We start from the raw sequence: 22,819 nt of genomic DNA on the forward strand, positions 1-22,819 counted from the left end.
CGCAAGAACATGTTCTATAGTTTGGCCTGACAAAGCTGCATTGGACGCACTAAAGGGAAACAATTTCTTTTTATGCGAGAAAGAAACCAGAATTGAAGAAGTACGTAGGCTTGCTTCGGGTACAGATGAGCTGAATTCCAGCGATCAAAATCCTACTTGAAAAGAAAACCAACAATACAACACACAGTAACCACACATATACACACACACACTCTCTCTGAGTCACACACACATGTACACACACACACACACACACACACACTCTCTCTCTCACACACACACTTCAAATAAGCAAACATACAGAGGGACAGACGAAGAACAGCTGCCATTATGACGACTTGTGGCACATAGCAGCTCAGACGAAGAGAACAGCATATTCAATTTTGATGACTGAAAAGGAATTAGCAGCTGCCAGATACTGTGACAGGATCAGTCTTTACTTCTTCCAATGTGCTGGGCTCTTAAAATGCAGAACTTTCTATGTAAACAGAGGCTTTGATGCTGCGAATTCAATTGGTTTGTGTAATGTCTTGAAAGGTTCCATCACATACACAGACAGACATTAACACCAACAAACACCGATAAACACTACCACAGACAAGCACACGCAAACAATATAACACAGTGTTTAATGCATTGTACATTTAATTTATTTCTCCAATGTTAAGTGAAATCAGCTGGATCTCAGTAAATCTGTACATCACTGACATAACAGCACTCATCCAAAATGATACTTGTACACTAAATGCAAGCATGCAACTCACACAAACCATCCAACAATTCAAACGGCGCTCACGAACACATGTAACGTTTCTTACCATTGTAGAAATGTATGTGCATGAAAATGTGTCTTTTATAATAATTATCTTCAAATTGCATATTCACCTGGTAATGCTAAAGTCAAGGACTGCTTGTTTAACTCTTCCAGGTGGGTAATTAATGTAAGAGAGAGAGAGAGAGAGAGAGAATGATGCTTCCATTTTTCTAGTAGATAACATCAGCAATAGAATAAGATTTGTGTTGGTTTTGTCCTAAAATGTAGTGTAGATAATTACATGCAGCTACTAAAATATACAATAACAAGAGGTAATCCAAGGGCAACAATTCTCTATCAATCGCTGACTTCCATTTGCAAGCAAAATACTGTGTTATTTTTATCTTCTTTCATTAGCTCACAGAATGTTAGAGACAACGCAAGTTAACATTAAAAGAAAAGTGCATCATAAACAGATGTGTCAGACTGTCAAAGTAAAAATATGCCAATAACCTCTTCATAAAAGACTGCTTACAAAGCAAAGAAATGTGTGTTCAATTTATGAAAGTTGAAACCATCACAAACGCAAACTCCAGTTTAGTTTTTATCATGTGTTTCAACTGATAAACCAAAAATGTGCTGTGACTGTCTTTAGAAGTTTAGGTTGGTTCATGATTCCAGCAGATGAAGTTAAAGATTTTTTTCTGTTAAACAGATCTAATTGTATGGATAAAAATGTTCCGTTTCGGTCTCACTTGCATAGGCTCCAAAGCTTTTTTTTATGAGAACCAAAAACTAACCTCATCAACTCTTTACAATTTCATTAACATTTAGGCAAAACCGAATTAATCCATTATATTTCTGAAGATCTACACAAAATGGACAAAAACAACACAAGCAAGTGCAAAGCCACTAACATTTCAAGAAGAACTACAGTTTAACCTGAAAGTTTGAAAACAACAATCTCCAGCTAATCAGGTATCAAGACAGCAGAACGTACGTCCATCAAAGTATGACACCCCCGCCCCCCATCCCAAACTTCATATTCTAGCAGTATCAATCCTGTTAAATTCTGTCAAAAGTTATGTTTTGAGATTCTCTGAGCGGCACTAGAATGACCAAAATGAAACATGGAAAATACATGGAGTAGCTTAGTTTTCTGGGTAGTTATTGAAGTGACTTACATAAAGAAATGAAAAAATTGCGAAAACTAAAGGACATAGATTGCCGTCGCTATGGAAACTGGCATACACAGCGCCATATTGGATTTCTAGGAAATGGTTTTAAAGCAACATCATACATCAGAAATGCTTAATATTTTGACAAAAAACTACAGTTGAATTTAAATTAATTTTTGAAATAAAGATTGATGAATATGCAGTTAGAAAGTCATTCATCCTTATTTAAAAAAATTAATTTAAATTCAACTGCTTTAGTCAAAATATCGTTCTATATGATTGCAGATACAAGTCATGTGTATTCTTGTGCCAAATATTATGCATGTCTGATGTATGATGTTGCTGTAAAACAGTTTCCTAGAAATCAACATGGCAACTGTTTCCATAGCAACGGCAGTCTGTGTCCATTAGTATTTAATTTTTTTCCGTTTATTTGTATAAGTCTCTTCAATAACTACCCAGAAAACTAGGTTATTTCATGTATTCTCCAAGTTTAATTTTACTGCCGCTCATTCCCTTAAGTCTGTGTGTTGAAGGGTAACATTCTGCTATAAAAACTAAAATCTGTTATATGTAGGCCAACACATACAGGACAGAAAAAAAAGAACTTACGAGACAGTCTCTCTTATGAAACTTTCCCATTCATTCCCAGATTTACTGAAGGTTTGCATGAGAAACTGTACAGAACACATAGACAGAATGTGTGGAAGTTAGGTGTGCTTATTCACAGGAACACAAAATCAGGACTAAACAATGACATAAGAAGAAAGAGATGATGGCATATTTTCTTCCTGCTCCAGCCCTTAAATCAAAAACTTTTTTGTATGTTTATACAAAATCATAAATAACCCCTGAAATAGTGAAAATGTTTTGTTATCTGTTGCAAACTGAAAATGTCCTTGATTCAGTTGAGACCAAAACGTACATGTATAATCAATTCTACGATTCTCTTTTTAAAAATAAAACATATAAATCTTTATAACAATTTTTAAATTTTGGGACATACTGCACAACAGGCATAACAAATTTAAAACTTTTCTTGATAAAAATTGAATGACATTTTTATCATACAAAGAAATTTGTTTTATCGATTCATCAACTACGCAACAAAAGCTAGGAAAAGCTGCACTACACTACTTTCAATTTTCATCAATACAAGGCATGCATAACATCAGGACGTACGGTGGTACCTGCGACAAGAGGACACCCTCAGGACCAGCCAAAAGTGCACCTACATTGCAGGCGTTCGCCCAAACTCTGTATATGTTGGTTCATTGAATGAACAAGGGGACATGAGAAGGTGTACTTTCAAGGGAGGTGTCCTCTCATCGGAGGAGCCTGACATGGAAGGTATTACAGTTAAAGCCTGTCCTTAACTGGGCCAAGTCGACTGCGTGAAGTATACTTCGCGAAGCTGGCCGCACGGAGCTTCAGCACTTTCTTTCTTTATTTGGTGTTTAACGTCGTTTTCAACCACGAAGGTTAAATCGCGACGGGGAAAGGGGGGGAGATGGGATAGAGCCACTTGTTAATTGTTTCTTGTTCACAAAAGCACTAATCAAAAATTTGCTCCAGGGGCTTGCAACGTAGTACAATATATGACCTTACTGGGAGAATGCAAGTTTCCAGTACAAAGGTTTGTTTGTTTGTTTATTTGTTGCTTAACGTCCAGCCGACTACGCAGAGCCATATCAGGACGAGGAAGGGGGGGATGAAGGGGGCCACTTGTCAAGCGATTCCTGTTTACAAATGCACTAACCCATTACTTGTGTCCCAGCAGGCTTTAGTAAAACTAAATTAATACCTACTGGAAGATTACCAGTTTCCAGTATGTTAAAATAGGCTTAACCTATCTACTGCTGGACTTACATCAGAACACTAACAGATTAAACTATACATGAATCGCGAGACAAGCGGCAAGAGAAGAGATTTTTGGAAAAAATACAGGTGAATGAGCAAGAAGGCAGAAAAAAGAAAAGAATTCATGAAGAAAAAGAGAGCATGACAGGAAAGAGGAACCAAAAATCTACCTAACAGCAAACTAGAAAGCTCCTGCGGTTCCAAAAACAGGAGGGGCCTTTAATTTCATAACCGCAGTGCCCCACTGCGGGATCCAGTACAAAGGACTTAACATTTCTTACATACTGCTTGACTAAAATCTTTACAAACATTGACTATATTCTATACAAGAAACACTTAACAAGGGTAAAAGGAGAAACAGAATCCGTTAGTCGCCTCTTACGACATGCTGGGGAGCATCGGGTAAATTCTTCCCCCTAACCCGCGGGGGGGAAGCTTCAGCACTGAGTTTTTGGTAAAAAATACTTCGCGTAGTCAACTTTGGGCTCAATGAAGGACCGCCTTTACAAATGATAATCAAGGTAAGAGAATAACTGTAAAAAAAAAAGTACAACAAAAAAAGTGTAATTCAGGAGCTGTAAACTGAAATAAACGTCAATCTGTGTCCGCTAAAAATAGGAAACGTGTTCTGTGCCGTGCTACTGCCTGTCGTCACCAAGTACACTAACAATAAATGAACTTATAACAGGGATGATGGCATTCACAGAAGCCATTCGTGCTTAGCTGCAAAAAAACAGATATTATTATGTACTAGAAAGTAACAAGGAAAAGGACAGTCTCTCAACGACCTTTCATTCACTCCCCCCCCCCCCCCCCCATTGTCATTGACCCAAGTTCTTATTTGATCGCAAACGTAAATATATGCAATTGACTACTCTTTAAATTAATTAAAAAAAAAGTCAATGACACAAAAAAGAGAAACAAGAGTTGATGCCCTTTACTCAGTCTTATTCAACTGTCGCCAAATCCTGTTTTATACTATACAGGCCAGACCATGTGGATCTCAACAGAAGATAACATTCTGAAATCCTCGCTGGTCAGAGCTAAAACAAATCCAGTATTGATTTATGCTCCAAAAGCGATTTTTGTAACATTTATAAGTTCATCTGTGGTAAATATCTGACTTCTCACTTAGAGGGAAGAGGGTAAGTCCCTAATAATATCATTCCTTTATATTCACCTGAATACATTTGCTGATTTATGTCCTTACATTATTTTTTTTTATATCCCATTATGCATTTCATCATACTATGCACACACTACATGTATTGATCATAGGACTGAGCAGTTAAACTTGCAGGACCATCGCTGCTAACCAAGTTACTTTAAAATGTTTCACAACAAAGATCAACAAGTTTATCCAGATTTATTAGAGCAACACTGATTTCAGAACAACACACAATGCTGTTTGTACCCAGACGTTCTCACAATGTGTCAGCATACATCATGTGCAAAAATTCCAAACATTTCTAGATACTGGCAGGAAACAGAGCTAACAGGCACATTCACGTAGGCTTCAAATGCATAGTAAAGACATGTATGCCTCATTTCTTTTACACAAAAAATGTATCATTGTATGCACATACATCAAGTAATCCTTACTCTGCAATTTCTGTCCTGTAGAAAAAGGCCCGCGACAGAAAACTTTAAATTTAAATTACCTAGGTTAAAAAAAAATCTGTTCTCTTACCATCAGAAAACAGTCATAAAAGTATTCTTCATTCACAATGCTATATAGTACATGCCCTAATGACCTTCAACACAAAATCATGAAAATACACAAAGTTCTTCCTCTTTTTATACATGTACATGTAGATATCTGATTAAAATCAAGTCTTCCATGCAGTATATCGCTAAAAGTCTTTCTTCAAATATCGCACGTAAAAGCAAACACATTCAAACCAAGCCAGTCAACTGACCGCACACACGTGCAACAGAGCAGCACACTGTCACACACAAAGGAACACCTGGCCAGGTAATCTGTTGATTAGTAACCAGACATGAGGTAGCAAGAATCTGTCATCTCTACCTCTCAGCCACAATCGTCTCACACCAAACCTGACATTTTTCTACCAAGTCTGACATTTTTCGTACGTGCATAAGTCAGTTATTCTTGGACTGACTCTTTTTCTTCCATTCCTCATTCATATAGCTGAAGTTTACTTACATATCTTTCTTCTCTATGTAATTTATCATCACAAGTTTATTAGATGACACTCTTTCTTCTTGCAAACACTGGCATACATACACCACACACAATCTCTCTCCATTTTCTAGTTACATGGATTACTATTTCTCTTTAGGAAAAAGCATTTATCTTCTCTTTTTTTTTTCTTGACAGAAAATCTGCTTTGGGGTGGAGGACAGCAAGCCCCCCCCCCCCTCCCATTCAGTTTGAAGAGGCATCTATGCGACTATACATTTATTTTTATTTTTATGTTTTGCAGGGAAGCACATGCATTCGTTCCGTCATCAAAATGTCACTCCAACTGTGAGTGTGAGACTGTTGATTTCTTTGTTTTCTCTTCAAGGACATTTTGACCTCAAGTTGCACAAGCAGTGCAGGCAACTTGAAGCGTCAGGGCTGGGGTTATTGTCAGTAACACCCAGCTGTACAGCTCCATTGAAGTAGAGCAAAGACCTCGTCTCACTGTTCGGAGCACACTGTGTACACTTCCAGACCACTACTTGGTTTTCAAACCATCACATGACGGGAAAAGGGTTGTGAAGGCCCGAAACTTCTTTGTAGTTTCTTCATACTTGTATTTGTCTTTCACCCTGGCTACTAAATTGGCGGGCATTTAAACATCACTGAGAGAATGTCCACAATCTTCCCGTTCAGAGTTCTGTTTCCATCCTTGTCCTTCACAGCTAGTCAGTCAATTCTATTCCAAGAAAAGCAGAACATTCTGTTCCATCCAAAACCTTCAGTCAGTCATGCAGGCTGAACACATAGTTCCATACACTAGCAGAATATTTTGCTTCATCCATCATCTTTAGTTACTTATCTGTGCCAAACTTCCAGTGTTCCACACAGAAATGCAGTATTGAGCTCCACCCAGAGTCAGCAATGCCTGTTTTATAGATGATTCCAAACAGAAGCAAAATATTCGACTTCGTAAAAATCCCCCCCCTGTTGCTGACGCAGGCCAAACAGACAAAATTCAGACGGTATGAGAACATACCGCTGCACCGAATTCTGTTTGGTTCAGTTTGCGGCCACACTGGACACAGAAGTCATGAAAAACACAGCAGCAAGGTTAGGTCCAGGTACCCCGGCAATGGAAGTCAGTTCTAGTCGTTGGACAGGCTGGAGGAGGGGAGAGGACGGTGATGGGTGCTATAAAAAGGCAGGGTCAGTGGGGGTGAGGTCGACGCCGCTCTCCTTCATCTTGTCCAGGACATCACACACGTACGTCGCCACGTCTACCTCCAGCTCCTCGTAGCGCTTGATGAACGACTCATCCTGAAAATGAGCAACGTCAGATATCACGGCTGTTCCTAGCTTGTCTTTTAGTTAAGTTAAAAATAGCCTGGCTACCAGCAGCTGCAGCCAGCACACTGTTAAGCTTGCTTGACTGTTATACCCAACTGCTTCCACGCTATACTGGGATATTGGCCTGCTCAGTGCATAGCACCGAGAGAGCTTCTAGCTGCTGTGTTCATCTCTGCTGTGGGGAAAGGATGGGTGCTAAAACTAGCCTGCAGATAAAGTAGCAGAAATGAAGCCCTGTGAACAGCTGTGATATGTCTAATGACTGTATCAGTCAAAAGACAAGAAGCTTGATGAACGACTCGTCCTGAAAATGAGCAATGTCAGATATGTCTAATCACTGTTATCAGTACATGTATCTCTCTCTGTCTTCACTTGTAAATACAATGTTTGTCACTTGGTTTGTTACAAAAGAGAAAAAAAATCATCATTGCTTTCCTGAAGAAAAAAAAAGCTTGTTCACGGGTTGGTGATATGTTTTAATAATGAAAATGCCATAAGCACAATGTGCCTCATTGCTCCTGACTTACCAACAATTTGTTGTACTTTGGGCGCTGCTTTTCGTCTTTCGTCAAACTGGAAAAGAAGAAAACAGTTTTACAGTCCCAACCTCTTAGAATACTGGATATCTAAACAGCACATCTGATCCATTATCACCAGGAACTAAACCAAGGAAATATTCTGAGCTAATAGCTGTATGTTCCTTGTGTATGAGCGTGTGTGAACATCCGTACAGTATAATTATATCTGTTTGTGTGCGAGTCTCTGAGCCTGTCTGCTTCTATGTCTGTCTGTGTCTGTGCACGTGTCTGTCTGTGCATGCAGGAGCACATATGAGTGCAAGCATGCGTGCATCTGTGCATTAACATAACCATGTGAGGCTGAGCCTGTGAACGCTTTCATGTGAGCTTATGCATCCAATCCACATACCATCTGTTGATGAATGTGACAAACTCCTCGGAGAAAGTCTGGTCATGCTGAAGACGGGGAGCGGTGCCCTGAACCACCTGCTGCAACTGGTCAAACACGCTGACCCACTTGGGGTAGGGGAACCGCCCTGTCGCCAGCTCCATCTGCACAAACACCAGCTCTCATCTTATTATTCAGTCAACAAATCTTTGGCTGTTTCCAGACTATGAAATTTGAGGATATTTTTCCGGCATGAGATCATGAAATTGTTAAAAACAAAAAATAAACAACAACCTGCCTACAGTTTCCAGACTATGATATGAGGACATCTTTTCAACATGAGATCATGAAATTGTTTTAAAAAAAGAAGAAAAAAAAGAAGCTGCTCATACGATTCCAGACTATGATATGAGGACATCTTTCAACATGAGATCATGAAATTGTAAAAAAACACCCACCAAAAAACAAAAACAAACAGAGAAACTGCCTTGAATGATTTGAGAAAAAAAAGAAGATGCAAACTCTTGCTATCTGTGGGTCTCAAGAATGATTTCTAAAGCTTTGAAAATTCCAGAAATTCACCAACTGGGGAAAATCTCACCCTCACCACCTCACTCACAGCAGAAAATTCTTTTTTACTTATTTTTGAAGAAGAGTTAAGAACACCAAAAACAATATTACAAACATTAACAACAAACTCAACACACAATACAAATTCTTATTAAAAGAAGGGAATCTCCAATACTCACTCACATTCACCAACAACAAAGAACAAAAGCTTAACTGCCAGGGGAAACTTACCAAAATGATGCCTAAACTCCACACATTGACTAACAACGAGGAACTAAAGCTAAACTGCCAGGGAAAACTTACCAAGGTGATGCCTAAACTCCAAACATCTGACCGAACATCGTAACCGTGACTGGAAGCCCGGGGGTCGATTCTCTCTGGCTGCAACACAAAAAGGAAACACTCATTTTCTCCTGCATGAACGTACTTTGCAAGAAGATTAACTAGTGTTTGCAAATTTGTTGCAGCATATGGTATACTGAACACATGCTGAATATTCTGACGCTAAGAGTACTACGGCTCAATGACTCCCCAACATTTCCAATCATCACTCATTGTCAGGAAACTGTGTTATCAAATCACCTAAAATGTCAAGAACTACACCCTTTTATATACTTTTTACAAATAAAAAAAGTGTGCATTGTAAAGGTCCCAATAAAACTGCAGTGATAGGCTTTAGCTGAAAAAGCTGATTTGTCATATCTTAGTCAAGCATAGAAAGTATGAGCCACGTACAGACCTGTTTACCCAAGAAACTTGACAAGAGTAATGGTCAAGTCAAAAATATAGTAATCTGATAAGCAAATAGTAACAATAGCAACATAAACTTAAGTTGAAGCACATTTCTTCTTCTTCTTCACCAGAGTTCCAGAAATGTTGGTTACGTGTGAGCTTGTTTGCCCATTGGGGTTCCCCAAACTATACTCTGAGAGCATAGTCAGCTTCACTCCGCTTTCGTTGAGTAGGCATGCTGGGTATTTTCATGTTTCCATAACCCACCGAACTCCGACATGGATAACAGGATCTTTTCCGTGCGCACTTGGTCTTGTGCTTGCGTGTACACACGAAGGGGGTTAAGTCACTAGCAGGTCTGCACATAAGTTGACCTGGGAGATCGGAAAAATCTCCACTCTTAACCCACCAGGCGGCAGCGACCGGGATTTGAACTCATGACCTCCCGATTAGGAGGCGGAAGTCTTATCACCACGCCACTGCGCCCGTCGAAGCACATTTGATAACGTAATCCGGACTCTACCAAACATCCTACAAAAACAAGAAATTCCTCTGATAGGAAAAACACCCCCGTCAAAGGGAAATAACCTTCTCAGTTGGTGGCAGTGAGAATGGTTATTTCCCTTTGACCAACGGGGGTGTCCGTCTATAAGTCGTTGTATAATTTTAATCCACCAATAACTCCCTAACCGTGTGTTTGACTGGTCCCAATTTTTGTAAGGACCGTCTCAGGAATGTATAGAACCTGTTCACCAAGTTTGGTGACGATCGGTCCGTTCATTCTTGAGATCTACTTGCGAACACAAACACACAAATACCGCCACAAACACACAAACACATCGAGTGAAACCTATACACACCCCTATACCGGGGGTGTAAATAGTAATAAAATACTCCAAAATAGTAAGGGTAAACAGGTCTGCACGTGCGGTCATCTGTGCCTGCTCATATAAAGCTAAAAGTGTATTTACAGATGAAGAGGAAACCTACCGCCATGTAAGGCCTACACCCTGCGTCGCGTGACTTTGCTATAGAGTCAACAAGATGGCCGCTGATCCCAAAGTCGCACAGTTTGATGGCCCCCTTCCTGTCCAGCAGGATATTGGAGGGCTTCACGTCTGCAAACATCATACACGATGATTGTCAAATGCTACGAAAGTCAAATGGATGATACAATACAAAAAAAGGGCCAGCACAGGCCGTTTTCTTATCACACAGTCTGCATTCTCAAGACAGATGTAAAGGTTTTCTTGCATCAAGTTTTTTAGTTTTTGTTCCCCATGAATGCAAGCACCCACACACTTAGCCACATCAAAAATGCATTTTCTTAAACATTTGCCAGTCTGTAAGGTAAAACATCTTCTGTTAACACATAACAGAACTAAGCAATTCCACAGTAAGTAGCTATCAATCTTGAAATTCAATTGCAAATGAAACTTACTTTATCAAAACAAAAGATGGTAAACCACAAGACACTTAACACTGATGGGAAAGCATTCTGGATAGCTTGGCATAGTAAACCAAACATACACTTGCTCGCATAACAAAACAAAAACTCACCCCTGTGAATGATCTTCAGTTGCTCTTTCAGATAGTTTAATGCTTTTAATGTCTGCACAGAGAGAAAAAAAAACTTTCAAATAAAAATGAACATAATTTCACATCCACTCCTGAAAATGAAAGCACTCTGTAACACATTCTTGAGCTCTTAGCCTCATGCCTGTGTATACATGTGCATAAGACACATCTGCATGAGTCCAATCACTCACATACAAGCAATGAAGCATACACTTTCTCTCTCTCTCTCTCACTTTGCCAGAAAATCTTTTCTTGACCACGAACAGGCGAGCAAACACACAAAGGCATACTCATTGCTGTGTCTTTCTCCATCAAAACTGAAAGCGTTCAAAAACTCGCACACAAGCATACAATTTTTACTTCCTCTCTCTCCCATAATACCAGAAAATTTATTCTTGACTGCTGGCAGACACGCAAACACAAAAATGTGTACTCACTGCTCAATGTCTCGCTCCATCACACGCAACCACACACAATAGCAAAAATGCATACTCACGGCTCAATCTCTTTCAAGCTGTCTTTCTATCGCTTGCACGCACGCGTTTGCACACACACACACACACTCACAGAGGTTTACACACACAGAGGTTTACACGCACACACACTCACAGAGGTTTACACACCTGCACACACACACACGCACAGAGGTTTGCACACACACACACACACTTACAGCCACGGTGACTTTGCCTAGGATCTCCTCTGGTATAGAACTCTGCATTTCCCCATAGACAAACTTGTAGAACTTGTCTAGCGACGTCTCCATAAGCTCCATGCAGATCCAGCAGTCACCCTGCACCCATCAGTCAACCACACACACTATCAATGACAAAGTCAGTTTGGAATTACCCTGTAAATACAAAATGCAACCTCCCACGCCCCAAACTATCGTGTTGCACTGATCACCAAAGCGAGACAAGCATGCAAGTATAACATTTTACATTATTTAGGAATGTTCAGCGTAGCAAATGGTGTTTTAGATTAGCATTGTCTAAAATGTATTCGCACATCCCCATTTAGGCAATTTTGCGCAAGAATACATACATTTCAAAAAGTCCATTTAAAAAAAAAAAAGAAACACAATGGCCAATAGAGAGTATCTCCAGTGCAACATTTCAGAATGCACAATGTTTAATGACACAAATTCAGTCCGAATCAGAAATGATCACCACGACTCGCAAGAAAGAGCAAACTGTTGCATGCTTGTGATCATTAGTTTGAGTGTAGCAATTTTAAGCTTGGCGTAACAGCTTGTCTTAAAACGTATAATGCTACGCTGAAAGCTCTGCAAGACTCACCTCTTTGAACAGGGCTCCGTAGAACTGCACAATGTAGCAACAGTTATTGCTGCGCATCACCACATCCAGGTCCATCAAGAGTTGTTTCTGTTCACGCTCCTCCACTGTAGATCGTATCCTCTGTGAAGATGCAAAACAAACTTATTACAAAATAAATCTTACACCAGCAAAAACAAGAAGAGGCAGGAGAAGAAGAACAACAACAAGACAATACCTCCAAATTTTTGGAGAATCAATAAGAAATTAGCTCGTTATTTATCCTGTTTGCATGTGTACACAGTCAAACCTGTCAATAAGAACCACCCAAAGGACCAACCAAAAATGCCAAGAGATACACAGGTGGTCATTCCAGAAATATGAATTATATTGAAGAAAAAAAACACACAATACACCCTTTCGGAGTCTCAGACGAGAGTCCGCGCATTGCATGCTGGGATTGCAAATTGTACCAAACACGAGGTCTTCAGAAGAGGTACATTGCCGATTGCGTTCAAGTTTTCCCTCGTAAGTTCTTATCTCTTTGATATTTCTGTGGTTTTTGTCCCACGATAGTTTCATGATTTAAGCAGAATGGATCTCGAGTGTGTTTGGTACAACGAAGCGCCCCCTGCCGCCAAAAATGTGACTAGCCGCGCATGCGCACTCGAAACTCCGAAGGGGTGTATTCTGCAGGGATCCTTCTAAGTAAACATTGTGAGAGGTGGTCACCAGGGCTAGTTCAGCCATTTACAGTAGAACCCCCTTTTCAGACCCCCTCCATGTAACACATCATCCCTTTTAAGATCATGTTTTCTCAAACATTTGTTTGTTCATAACCTCTGTAAATTTACCCACATTTTAAGACTCCCTCCTTTTTAAGACCTGATTTTTTCAGATTTTTGAAGGTTTCAAAACGGGAGTTCCATTGTATTCTTGCGGCAAAAACTGTAACAAGTGTCTCTTGTTGGATCGTGAATGAGCATACCTGAATGAATGAACTCCTGACTCAGCATGCCTTCTCCAAATAAAACCTCTCCTTTCCTTCCCACCATGTACATCACAATTTCACTATCAGCGTGGGTTCAAACGTGGATCTAGGCGAGGAATTTATTTCCAAGAATTTACTCTGTGCAGTCTCTTCCAGGTGTGACATGTCTCAAACCCCCAGTGTGCACGTATGCAAGCTCACAGCAAAATTCTCAGTGCACGGGAAACACAAAAACTTGCACAAAAGAAAAAAATAAAAGAAGGGTAGCACAATCTTATCACTGCACAATATCGCTAGGGCCAATAAGATTAAGAATTATAAGTAAACCAAACAGCAAAATAATCCCAGGCTTAATTGCAGGAATCTCCAGCCCCTGAGGAGTGAGACTTGGACCAGGTCGATGACCCTCCAAGAGAAGCTGCATGGTCCTGTGGAGACTACAAAAAACTACCAGCTTCATATCCAGAGCTGGACTCTAAATTTAAAAACTGGCTATCGACAAGAAGAAAGAAGATCCCAGGCTTTTTGCTCTCAGCAACAACAAAAAACTAAACAAAAAATCTGGCTTTTAGCACTCACCTTGACAGCCATGACAGTGCCCGTTTTCTTGTGCATCATTTTGTTGACAGTGCCGTAGTTTCCTCGACCAATCTCTCCCAAGTCCTGCATGTCATCTGCTGTGAAATCATAGATCTGAAAAGAACAGAAAAAAAATTAATGACCCTCGAAATTTCATAGGTTTAAAAAAAAAAAAAAATCATTTACACAGCTACATAAACGCACAGAATAATTTGTCCTGTTTAGTGTTAGCTAGCTTACGGTTCAAAGTCACAAACTGGCCTGAGTTAATCATAGCTTTTGTTCCCCACCACTAAGTGCAGGTGTCCAGCGTTGCCTGACTTATGAAGAAGTGGTTTTCAACACTGCAAAGTGAAAGACAAAGAAATATCATCTGAGTGACTTCCACCAAAATTCTCTCACCCGATAACTATGCATTTCATGCCAAACAATTTCCCCAATCCTAAGTACGGACATTTGACTCATTTAGTCTTGAATTTTTTTTGCTCCAAGTTGTGTATTTCATCCCACCTCACAACAGCCTGCCCAGTAATATCAAATGTTTTTACAAAATGTATTATCTTGGTTTTTGCCCGGCATTCCAGCACAAGTGAGCAATCGTCATGAAATACTCTTAGTAAAATGCAGCCTTGCATATTGACACAATGCCAGAGGCAAAGTAGGGGGTGTAGTGTTGTTGGTGTATGTGACTTGGCCCATGCTCGCACACACTCAAACACCATACGTTCTCTAAGAACAGAGGTAATGGACAACCGAACTCTGAGTTCCAATCATGTATTCAGATGTATGCTTCCATGATGTGTCCGGGCTTACAACCAGCATGCAACAGTCAAACAAGGGAGATAATTCCCAACATGTTAGATGCATCGTCTGCATACAGGACACTACATCTCTCCTTTTCTTTTTAGAACAAAACAATCTTGATATTTCCACATCAATAAATCATCGAACGAAGAGCCTTAAAATACAGACAACAGTTTCATGTAATCATTTCCATACAGAATAAACAGATACATGAAAATTCACTTTTTAGAAGCACACACATATAAACTCAAATTATTCTGATTCTTAATGTTGAACGAGTCCGACAACATAATCTTGTAGTTTTTCCGGCATTCGTCTCGGACGCATTGAAACACGAACAGCGGGTGTATCGGTTTCAGAGCTTCCAATTGATGCATTTTCAACTGAAGAATTGTCAGTGTGTTTTTCACAATCATCTGGATCTAATGACTGTTCCCTGACATAGGGCTTTGTGTGTGATACGTTCCGTCTGTACCTTGCACCTGTACTAGGCGATTCAACTGTGACCTGTGTTCCTGTCCGTTCAATCACCTTGTATGGTTCCGGTTCAAACTGAGTACTGAACTTGTCTTGTTTCTTTTTCTGAAGTAAGATTTCGTCCCCAACACTTGTTTCTGATGTCTGTGAATTTCGTTTTGTGTCCGCATACTCTTTCCTTTGTTCTTTCTTCAATTTGTCTCGGTCGCGAACTGACTCATCGAGTGTTGTTTTTGTGTCTCTGTCAATCTCAGGTAACTTGCTTCGGAGCTTACGTTTGAACAATAGTTCTGCGGGGCTAACTCCTGTTGTTTGATGTGTTGTAGTGCGGTACGCAAACAGGAATGTGTTCAACTCCCGTTTCCAATCTTTGCCTTCTGAATGTGCAATCTTAATGGCTTTCATGAGTGTTCTGTTTTGACGCTCTACTTCGCCATTGGCCTGTGGCCACAACGGTGTCGTCTGGATGTGCACAATGTTGTTCGTTTTCATGTACTGGGAGAAATCCTCAGAAACGAACTGAGGTCCGTTGTCAGAAGTGAGGGTAACGGGCAAACCATGTGTTGTGAAAATGTTGTCTAACGCTTGAATGATCTGCTTCGTTACAGTGGACCTCAGAACGACCGTTTCGAAAAAACGACTGTAGTAATCAACTACAACGAGAATGGACTCTCCAGTCGGAAGCGGTCCGAGTATGTCAATGGCTAGATCTTCCCAAGGGCCGTCCGGGAATTTCCTACACTTCAGTGGTTCAGGTGGTGCTGGCTGGCTAACAATTTGGCATTCGTGACATGCCTTGATCTGTTTTTCTGTGTCGTGATCAATTCCTGGCCACCAGACCTTGCTTCGCAATCTCTCTTTGGTCTTCACTATGCCTTGATGACCTTCATGGGCTATTTTCATGGCGCGATGTCGGAGTGCATGTGGAATGACAATCCTACAACCTCGAAGCACTAGCTTGCCAAAACAAGTGAACTCATCTTTGAGTGCTTTGTATGTTTGGTTTGGACAGTTCTGCCATTTGTCTGTCTGAATGCACTGCCTCAGCGCAATGATTTCTGTGTCAATTTCTGACGCCTCTTCTAGTTCCTGCATCGTCAATGCAGATGGAACGCTAGTGTGTGCGACAAAAGAAATGTATTCTTCAGCTGGATTTTGAGTCTGCCTGTGGCTACGTTCATCATGCTTCACAAAACGTGACAACGGATCTGCTATGTTTTGGGCACCAGGTTTGTACTGAACCGTGAAGTGATAGTTCTGTAACCTGAGAACCCATCTTTCTATGCGCGCAGACGGTTTTGAGCGTTTTGAGTAAATGAACTCCAGCGGTCTGTGATCAGTTTCAAGAATGAAATCCATTCCGAAGAGATACTGATGAAATCTCTCGCATGCCCAAACGAGTGCTAGGGCCTCTTTTTCAGTTTGAGAATACCGACGTTCTACATCAGTCAAATTTCTACTTGCGTAGTAGATTGCGCGTTTTTCTCCATTCTGGATCTGTACCAGTACTGCACCCAGAGCTACTGGACTCGCGTCAGCGACAACTCTTGTCTCAGCTTTTTGATCAAAGTACGCGAGAGTACCTGCATTTTCAAGGTCCGTCTTCAGAAGATCGAACGCTTGTTGCTGTTCCTTTTCCCATTTGAACTGAACGTTTTTGCGTGTGAGTTTTCGCAACGGTTCTGACTTTGTCGCAAGATGACTGATGAAACGCGCACTAAAGTTTACCAGACCTAGGAAACTTTTGACCTCAGATGCACTTTTTGGCGGTTGTGCATTTTTCACTGCTTCGACCTTTACAGATGTGGGCCCAATCCCTTTTTCTGAGAGCAGAAAGCCCATGAACTGTAGTTCTGTCATGCGGTAAATGCACTTCTTCTTGTTAAGTGTGAGTCCTGCGTCTTTTAGTGTTGCTAAGACTTTGGCTAACCTGCGGTCATGCTCTTCTAGTGTCTCGGCATAGATGATTATATCATCCGTCATGTTTCGCGCGCCTGTGCAATCGCGGAGTACGTTTTGAATCGTATACTGATAGATTTCTGGAGCGCTTGTCACTCCAAACATGAGACGTTTGTAGCGGAACAAACCGACATGTGTTGCAAAAGTTGTGATCGGTCGCGATTCTGCGTCTAGCTCTAACTGATGAAATCCCATGTTCAAATCTAGTTTTGAAAAGAACTTGCTACCGTTCATCTCTAGGAGCGTTTCCTCAACAGTCGGCATGGGAAACCGTTCCCGTTCTATGGCCTCATTCGCCTGTCTCATATCAACACACAGCCGTATGTCGTTCCCTTGAGCCTTTGGTACCACAACAATGGGACTTACAAACGATGTAGGCCCCTCGGCACGCTCAATAATATCAAGCTCTGTCAGTTCTTTGATCTTTTGTTCTACTTTAGAACGCAGACTGAACGGAATGCGTCTCGCGGCCTGAATGACTGGTTTGACGTCATTTTTCACATGCAAGGTCACTTTGTGATTTTTCAGTTTGCCAAGACCATTGTACAAACTTTCAAATTGCATCTCAGGCTTCTCTGTACTTTCTGTCAAAATAGAACCAACAGCATGTATTTCTTTTGGCAATCCAACTTTCAGAACACCCAGTTTTTCAGAAGTTTCCCTCCCCAAAAGAGAAATTCCTTTTTCTTCAATGACAACAAACTTGGCAACATGCTTGTTCTGATCTGGCAACGCTGACAGAGAAACCTCAGCTTCAAATGTACCAATTATTGTAAGAGGCCGCTCAGATCCGTAGGCATACAGGACTTTTTCATCTTTCTTTGCTTCTGTTTTACAGACAATTTTTTTCTTCTTCAAAGCCTCCCACTTTTGTTTGTCTAAAACGTTAGCACTAGCCCCGGAATCAATGCCTGCACAGATCTGAACTCCTCCCACTACAACATGTATCATTTCCAGTTTTCTGTCACCCACTTTGAAAGAATAGTCATGGTCACTATCATCATCATCATCATGATCATGCACAACATTCAAGGCATTCGCTCGAGTATTTTTGCCACTTTTACACACAACAGCGAAATGGTTCAGTTTTTGGCACAGTCTACATGTCTTCCCCATGGCGGGACATGTTGGATCCTTGGCATGGTGAGTGTTCTGTCCACATCGGAAACAAGCACCCTTTTTCTTCTCCACTTTGTGTCTAGAGGCACGGGTCTGTCTCTCCTTCACATATTTCGAAGACGATCTACCACCCACAGCTCCAACGAGTTGAGAATCTGCTGCATCAGTTGAAGTTGAAGGCGTCATCTGTCTGACAAAACCACTTGCAGCTTCATGCGCCTGTGAAATCTGCATCAGTACTGGCAAAGTTAAGTTCATTCTCTCCAGAAGTTTGGCCTTCAAACGTTTGTCAGCACACTTGTCGATTACTTGATCTCTGATATTCTCACCCAGGGTTGGTCCAAAGTTACAATGCTTTGCTTGTTGGCGAAGTCTAGTGATGAACTGTGCAGTAGCTTCACCTTCCTTTTGGGCCATCTGTCGAAAGACATTTCTTTCAAAAGTGTCATTTCGCTGCGCACCGAAATGCTTATTGAGAGCTTCGAGCGCCTGTGCGTACGTACAGTTATCCGGTGTGACGTCATCCCCAGCAAACTCGAACGTTTCGAAAATCTCCTGCAGTTCCGACCCTCCACAGTGAAGCAAAAGTGCCTTCTTTCTTGCACCCGCAACATCCCCCAATGCAACCAGGTAGATGTTGAAACTCTTCCCCCATCGCTCCCATCTCGCCGATACCAGAGAAGGTTCACCTTTTGGGTCAAACACGCTGACACATGGAATGTTCTCCATTTTTTTTCAGTCACACGTGGTGCGCACGTTTCTTGTCACCGTAAGTCCGACAAGAATTACACAAGATAAATACCTTTATCCTCGTCGCCAATTGTAGTGTTGTTGTATGTGACTTGGCCCATGCTCGCACACACTCAAACACCATACGTTCTCTAAGAACAGAGGTAATGGACAACCGAACTCTGAGTTCCAATCATGTATTCAGATGTATGCTTCCATGATGTGTCCGGGCTTACAACCAGCATGCAACAGTCAAACAAGGGAGATAATTCCCAACATGTTAGATGCATCGTCTGCATACAGGACACTACAGGGGGAGAATATCAAAAGCCCCCTTTAAAAAGTTAACAGAAAAGGCAATTACTTATACTACACGGCGGGGATGTAGCTCAGTCGGTAGCGCGCTGGATTTGTATCCAGTTGGCCGCTGTCAGCGTGAGTTCGTCCCCACGTTCGGCGAGACATTTATTTCTCAGAGTCAACTTTGATTGTGTGCAGACTCTCCTCGGTGTCCGAACACCCCCGTGTGTACACGCAAGCACAAGACCAAGTGCGCATGAAAAAGATCCTGTAATCCACGTCAGAGTTCGGTGGGTTATAGAAACACGAAAATACCCAGCATGCTTCCTCCGAAAGCGGCGTATGGCTGTCTAAATGGCGGGGTAAAAACGGTCATACACGTAAAAGCCGTGGGAGTTTCAGCCCATGAACGAACAAACAAACAAACTTATACTACACAAGAAAGATTTCCAAATGACAAAATTTTGACAAGAGATCACTAGCTGGATGTAAGCAACAGAACAATTAACATGCCTCAAATAAAGTGAACTAGTGAAAAATATATTAAAACTAATGAACAACTCACTGCTCCAGGTGATATTTGAAGTTTTCCCGATGATCTCTCAATACCCCGTGATCTGAGTCGCTCTCTGCAGAAGAAGACAATTAAATCATAAATGCAAGCACAAAAAAAAAATACTAAACTCTTTACTGACAGTACTCCTCAAGTTCTTGTAGTTATAACTACAAGCACACAAAGCTCAGACCTACATGTATTAATCACGAGTAAAGCTAGGCTACAGTGGAACCTGTCTATAGTGTAGTATGTTTGTTTGTTTGTTTGCTTGCTTTAACGCCCAGCCGACCACGAAGAGCCATATCAGGGCGGTGCTGCTTTGACATATAACGTGCGCCACACACAAGACAGAAGTCGCAGCACAGGCTTCATGTCTCACCCAGTCACATTATTCTGACACCGGACCAACCAGTCCTAGCACTAACCCCATAATGCCAGACGCCAGGCGGAGCAGCCACTAGATTGCCAATTTTAAAGTCTGAGGTATGACCCGGCCGGGGTTCGAACCCACGACCTCCCGATCACGGGGCGGACGCCGTACCACTAGGCCAACCGTGCCGGTATAGTGTAGTATAATAACCACCCAAAGGACCAACCAAAAGTGGTCGTTCTGGACAGGTGGTCGTTCTGGACAGGTGGTCGTTCTCAAGAGGTCGCTAGGGTAGGTCTGACTGTAGTAAGTAAAAGTGTTCCTAGGGGGACAGCTCACAAGGCAAGTATCAGTCTCAAGATCAGAACTCCCCATGGACTCCCCATGTCCTGGGACACCCACTTTGAATGTTTAGAGGGTCCATGGACCCCCAACGCGGAGTTTTAGAGGGTCCCAAGAGTCCAGTGGTCCCCAAAAGCTGTGTTCATGTAACGCACTGTTATCACGAATAGTGTGATATGAAGTGATACGAGGACTGGGTGGCCGAGTGGTAACGCACTTGCGCTCGGAAGCGAGAGGTTGCGAGTTCGACCCTGGGTCAGGGCGTTAGCAATTTTCTCCCCCCTTTCCTAACCTAGGTGGTGGGTTCAAGTGCTAGTCTTTCGGATGAGACGAAAAACCGAGGTCCCTTCGTGTACACTACATTGGGGTGTGCACGTTAAAGATCCCACGATTGACAAAAGGGTCTTTCCTGGCAAAATTGTATAGGCATAGATAAAAATGTCCACCAAAATACCCGTGTGACTTGGAATAATAGGCCGTGAAAAGTAGGATATGCGCTGAAATGGCTGCGATCTGCTGGCCGATGTGAATGCGTGATGTATTGTGTAAAAAAATTCCATCTCACACGGCATAAATAAATCCCTGCGCCTTGAATATGTGCGCGATATAAATTGCATAAAATAAAATTAAAAAATCCCTGCGCTTAGAACTGTACCCACGGAATACGCGCGATATAAGCCTCATATTGATTGATTGATTGATTGAAGTGTCTTTTTACATCAGAATAAAGTGTAGTACTGTGTGAAATAGCACTACAGTTGTTGTCTCCCTTCCACTGTTCAGATGTTTTATTCTGTACTTGTTTGAACTAATAGTGTTTTGTGCTACAGTAAATTATTTCCCTTGAACCATGTTTGAATATCAGGTGAGCTCGAGGGGATCCACTTTGAAAAGTTTACTACCTCCTTTTTTGAAGATAAGTACACCAAGCTGTAAATTGATTGCAGAAATCCCATCCTTTTGTATTTGTTAAAAGTTTGCATTAAATTTGATAAGAGTTGATAATTATATTTGAGCTAAAAGGATATTTTGTTCAGTCAAAAATTATTGCAGAAGCACTCAGAATTATTTGGAACTTTGGTGCGGCGTATTGATATGTGAAAATCATCTTGCCGGTACGGTTGCACTACTTTTAACTGGGAAAAGGTGACAGGCAGGGGAAATTTTGGTGTCCCTGAAACATCATTGTTGTATCAATGATTGTGGAGTCCTGCTTGTAGCAGGTATGTAAAACATTTTATTGATGATTAGAGTAAGTGCGCCGGTGTCCGTACCCCTTCCTCGGACCGTACCCCTTCGGTTTTTGTTGTTTTTACTCGTCTGTACACCTCCAGTCGGTTCGTGAAGTGTCTATTTTTAAACTAGAACTATCCGGCAGCGAATATTTGTAGCCAATGACGTGTTCGCGCTCACGTTTACCGCCTTACCAGCCTACACGGCAAACCCACTTCTACTTTTGCTTTCTGCTTGTTGAAACTTTTAAGTTTTCCACTCGATCAATTCAGTTGATATGGTTGTTTGAAATGGTCGTACAGCTCAGTTTGGGTCTTTGTAGATGTATTTTTCACGCTTAACACGATTATGGGGGTTAAAAGTATGCTTTGAGTCAAGTTTCAAGGGTATTTGTCAAAACATAACGTAGCGTTCAGCAGAGTTGAAAGGGGTACGGTCCCGGGGCCTGAAAAAATCAGGGTCTTCCTCGGTCCGTACCCACTTTTAATTTACTCTTTTTTTTGGTTTTTGAAGCCAATGTCTGTTTTATGGCCTACTCATTACTTTTTGTTAATTTATTATGTTACAGATTTGAATATATACGGGTTACTTGGATGACTTGATTGTGATACTGTTATTGTTTGTTACTAGGATCTGGTCTGTTCTCTATTTCCTAACTTTTTTGTTGTTGTTGACATCACACACACACATAGACTAAACTAAATTAACTATCCCATGAATATATTCACCATAAAATTACAGACAAGCAATCATACATAATTATAGGTATGCAAACGATTTTCTACAACCCTTAACTTGGTCAAAAACAACGACAGACGGACCAGGGTAGTAGGGTACGGATCGAGGCTTACCCGGGTACGGCTTCGAGGAACAGCTAGTACGGATGAAGGAAAACCCGGTACGGTCCGAGGCTCAGATGAATGACGTTAGAAACGGACTTCTACATAATTAGGGGATTCCCCTCTAAACCAACCAATGGCAGCCAAGAAAGGCCGACAGCCCGCAGTAGCTG

General features: G+C 41.4%; 1 protein-coding gene across 5 annotated transcripts in view; it reads right to left on the reverse strand.

The window, feature by feature from the left end:
* Positions 1-627: 627 nt before the first annotated feature.
* Positions 628-22,819, reverse strand: part of LOC138959967 (dual specificity mitogen-activated protein kinase kinase 4-like) — a 38,701-nt gene continuing 16,509 nt past the window's right edge. For all 5 annotated transcript variants that reach the window (XM_070331674.1, XM_070331672.1, XM_070331670.1 and 2 more), the window contains 10 exons: positions 19,872-19,935; positions 13,919-14,032; positions 12,373-12,492; positions 11,748-11,867; positions 11,057-11,108; positions 10,487-10,614; positions 9,068-9,145; positions 8,216-8,358; positions 7,816-7,861; positions 628-7,258 (listed from right to left, as the gene is read on the reverse strand). In XM_070331674.1, the coding sequence (XP_070187775.1) occupies positions 7,133-7,258; positions 7,816-7,861; positions 8,216-8,358; positions 9,068-9,145; positions 10,487-10,614; positions 11,057-11,108; positions 11,748-11,867; positions 12,373-12,492; positions 13,919-14,032; positions 19,872-19,935 (991 nt within the window). In that variant the 3' untranslated portion in view covers positions 628-7,132. The remainder of the gene's footprint in view (positions 7,259-7,815; positions 7,862-8,215; positions 8,359-9,067; positions 9,146-10,486; positions 10,615-11,056; positions 11,109-11,747; positions 11,868-12,372; positions 12,493-13,918; positions 14,033-19,871; positions 19,936-22,819) is intronic.

Source organism: Littorina saxatilis, linkage group LG2 (assembly GCF_037325665.1).
Source record: "Littorina saxatilis isolate snail1 linkage group LG2, US_GU_Lsax_2.0, whole genome shotgun sequence".
Lineage (NCBI taxonomy): Eukaryota > Metazoa > Mollusca > Gastropoda > Littorinimorpha > Littorinidae > Littorina > Littorina saxatilis.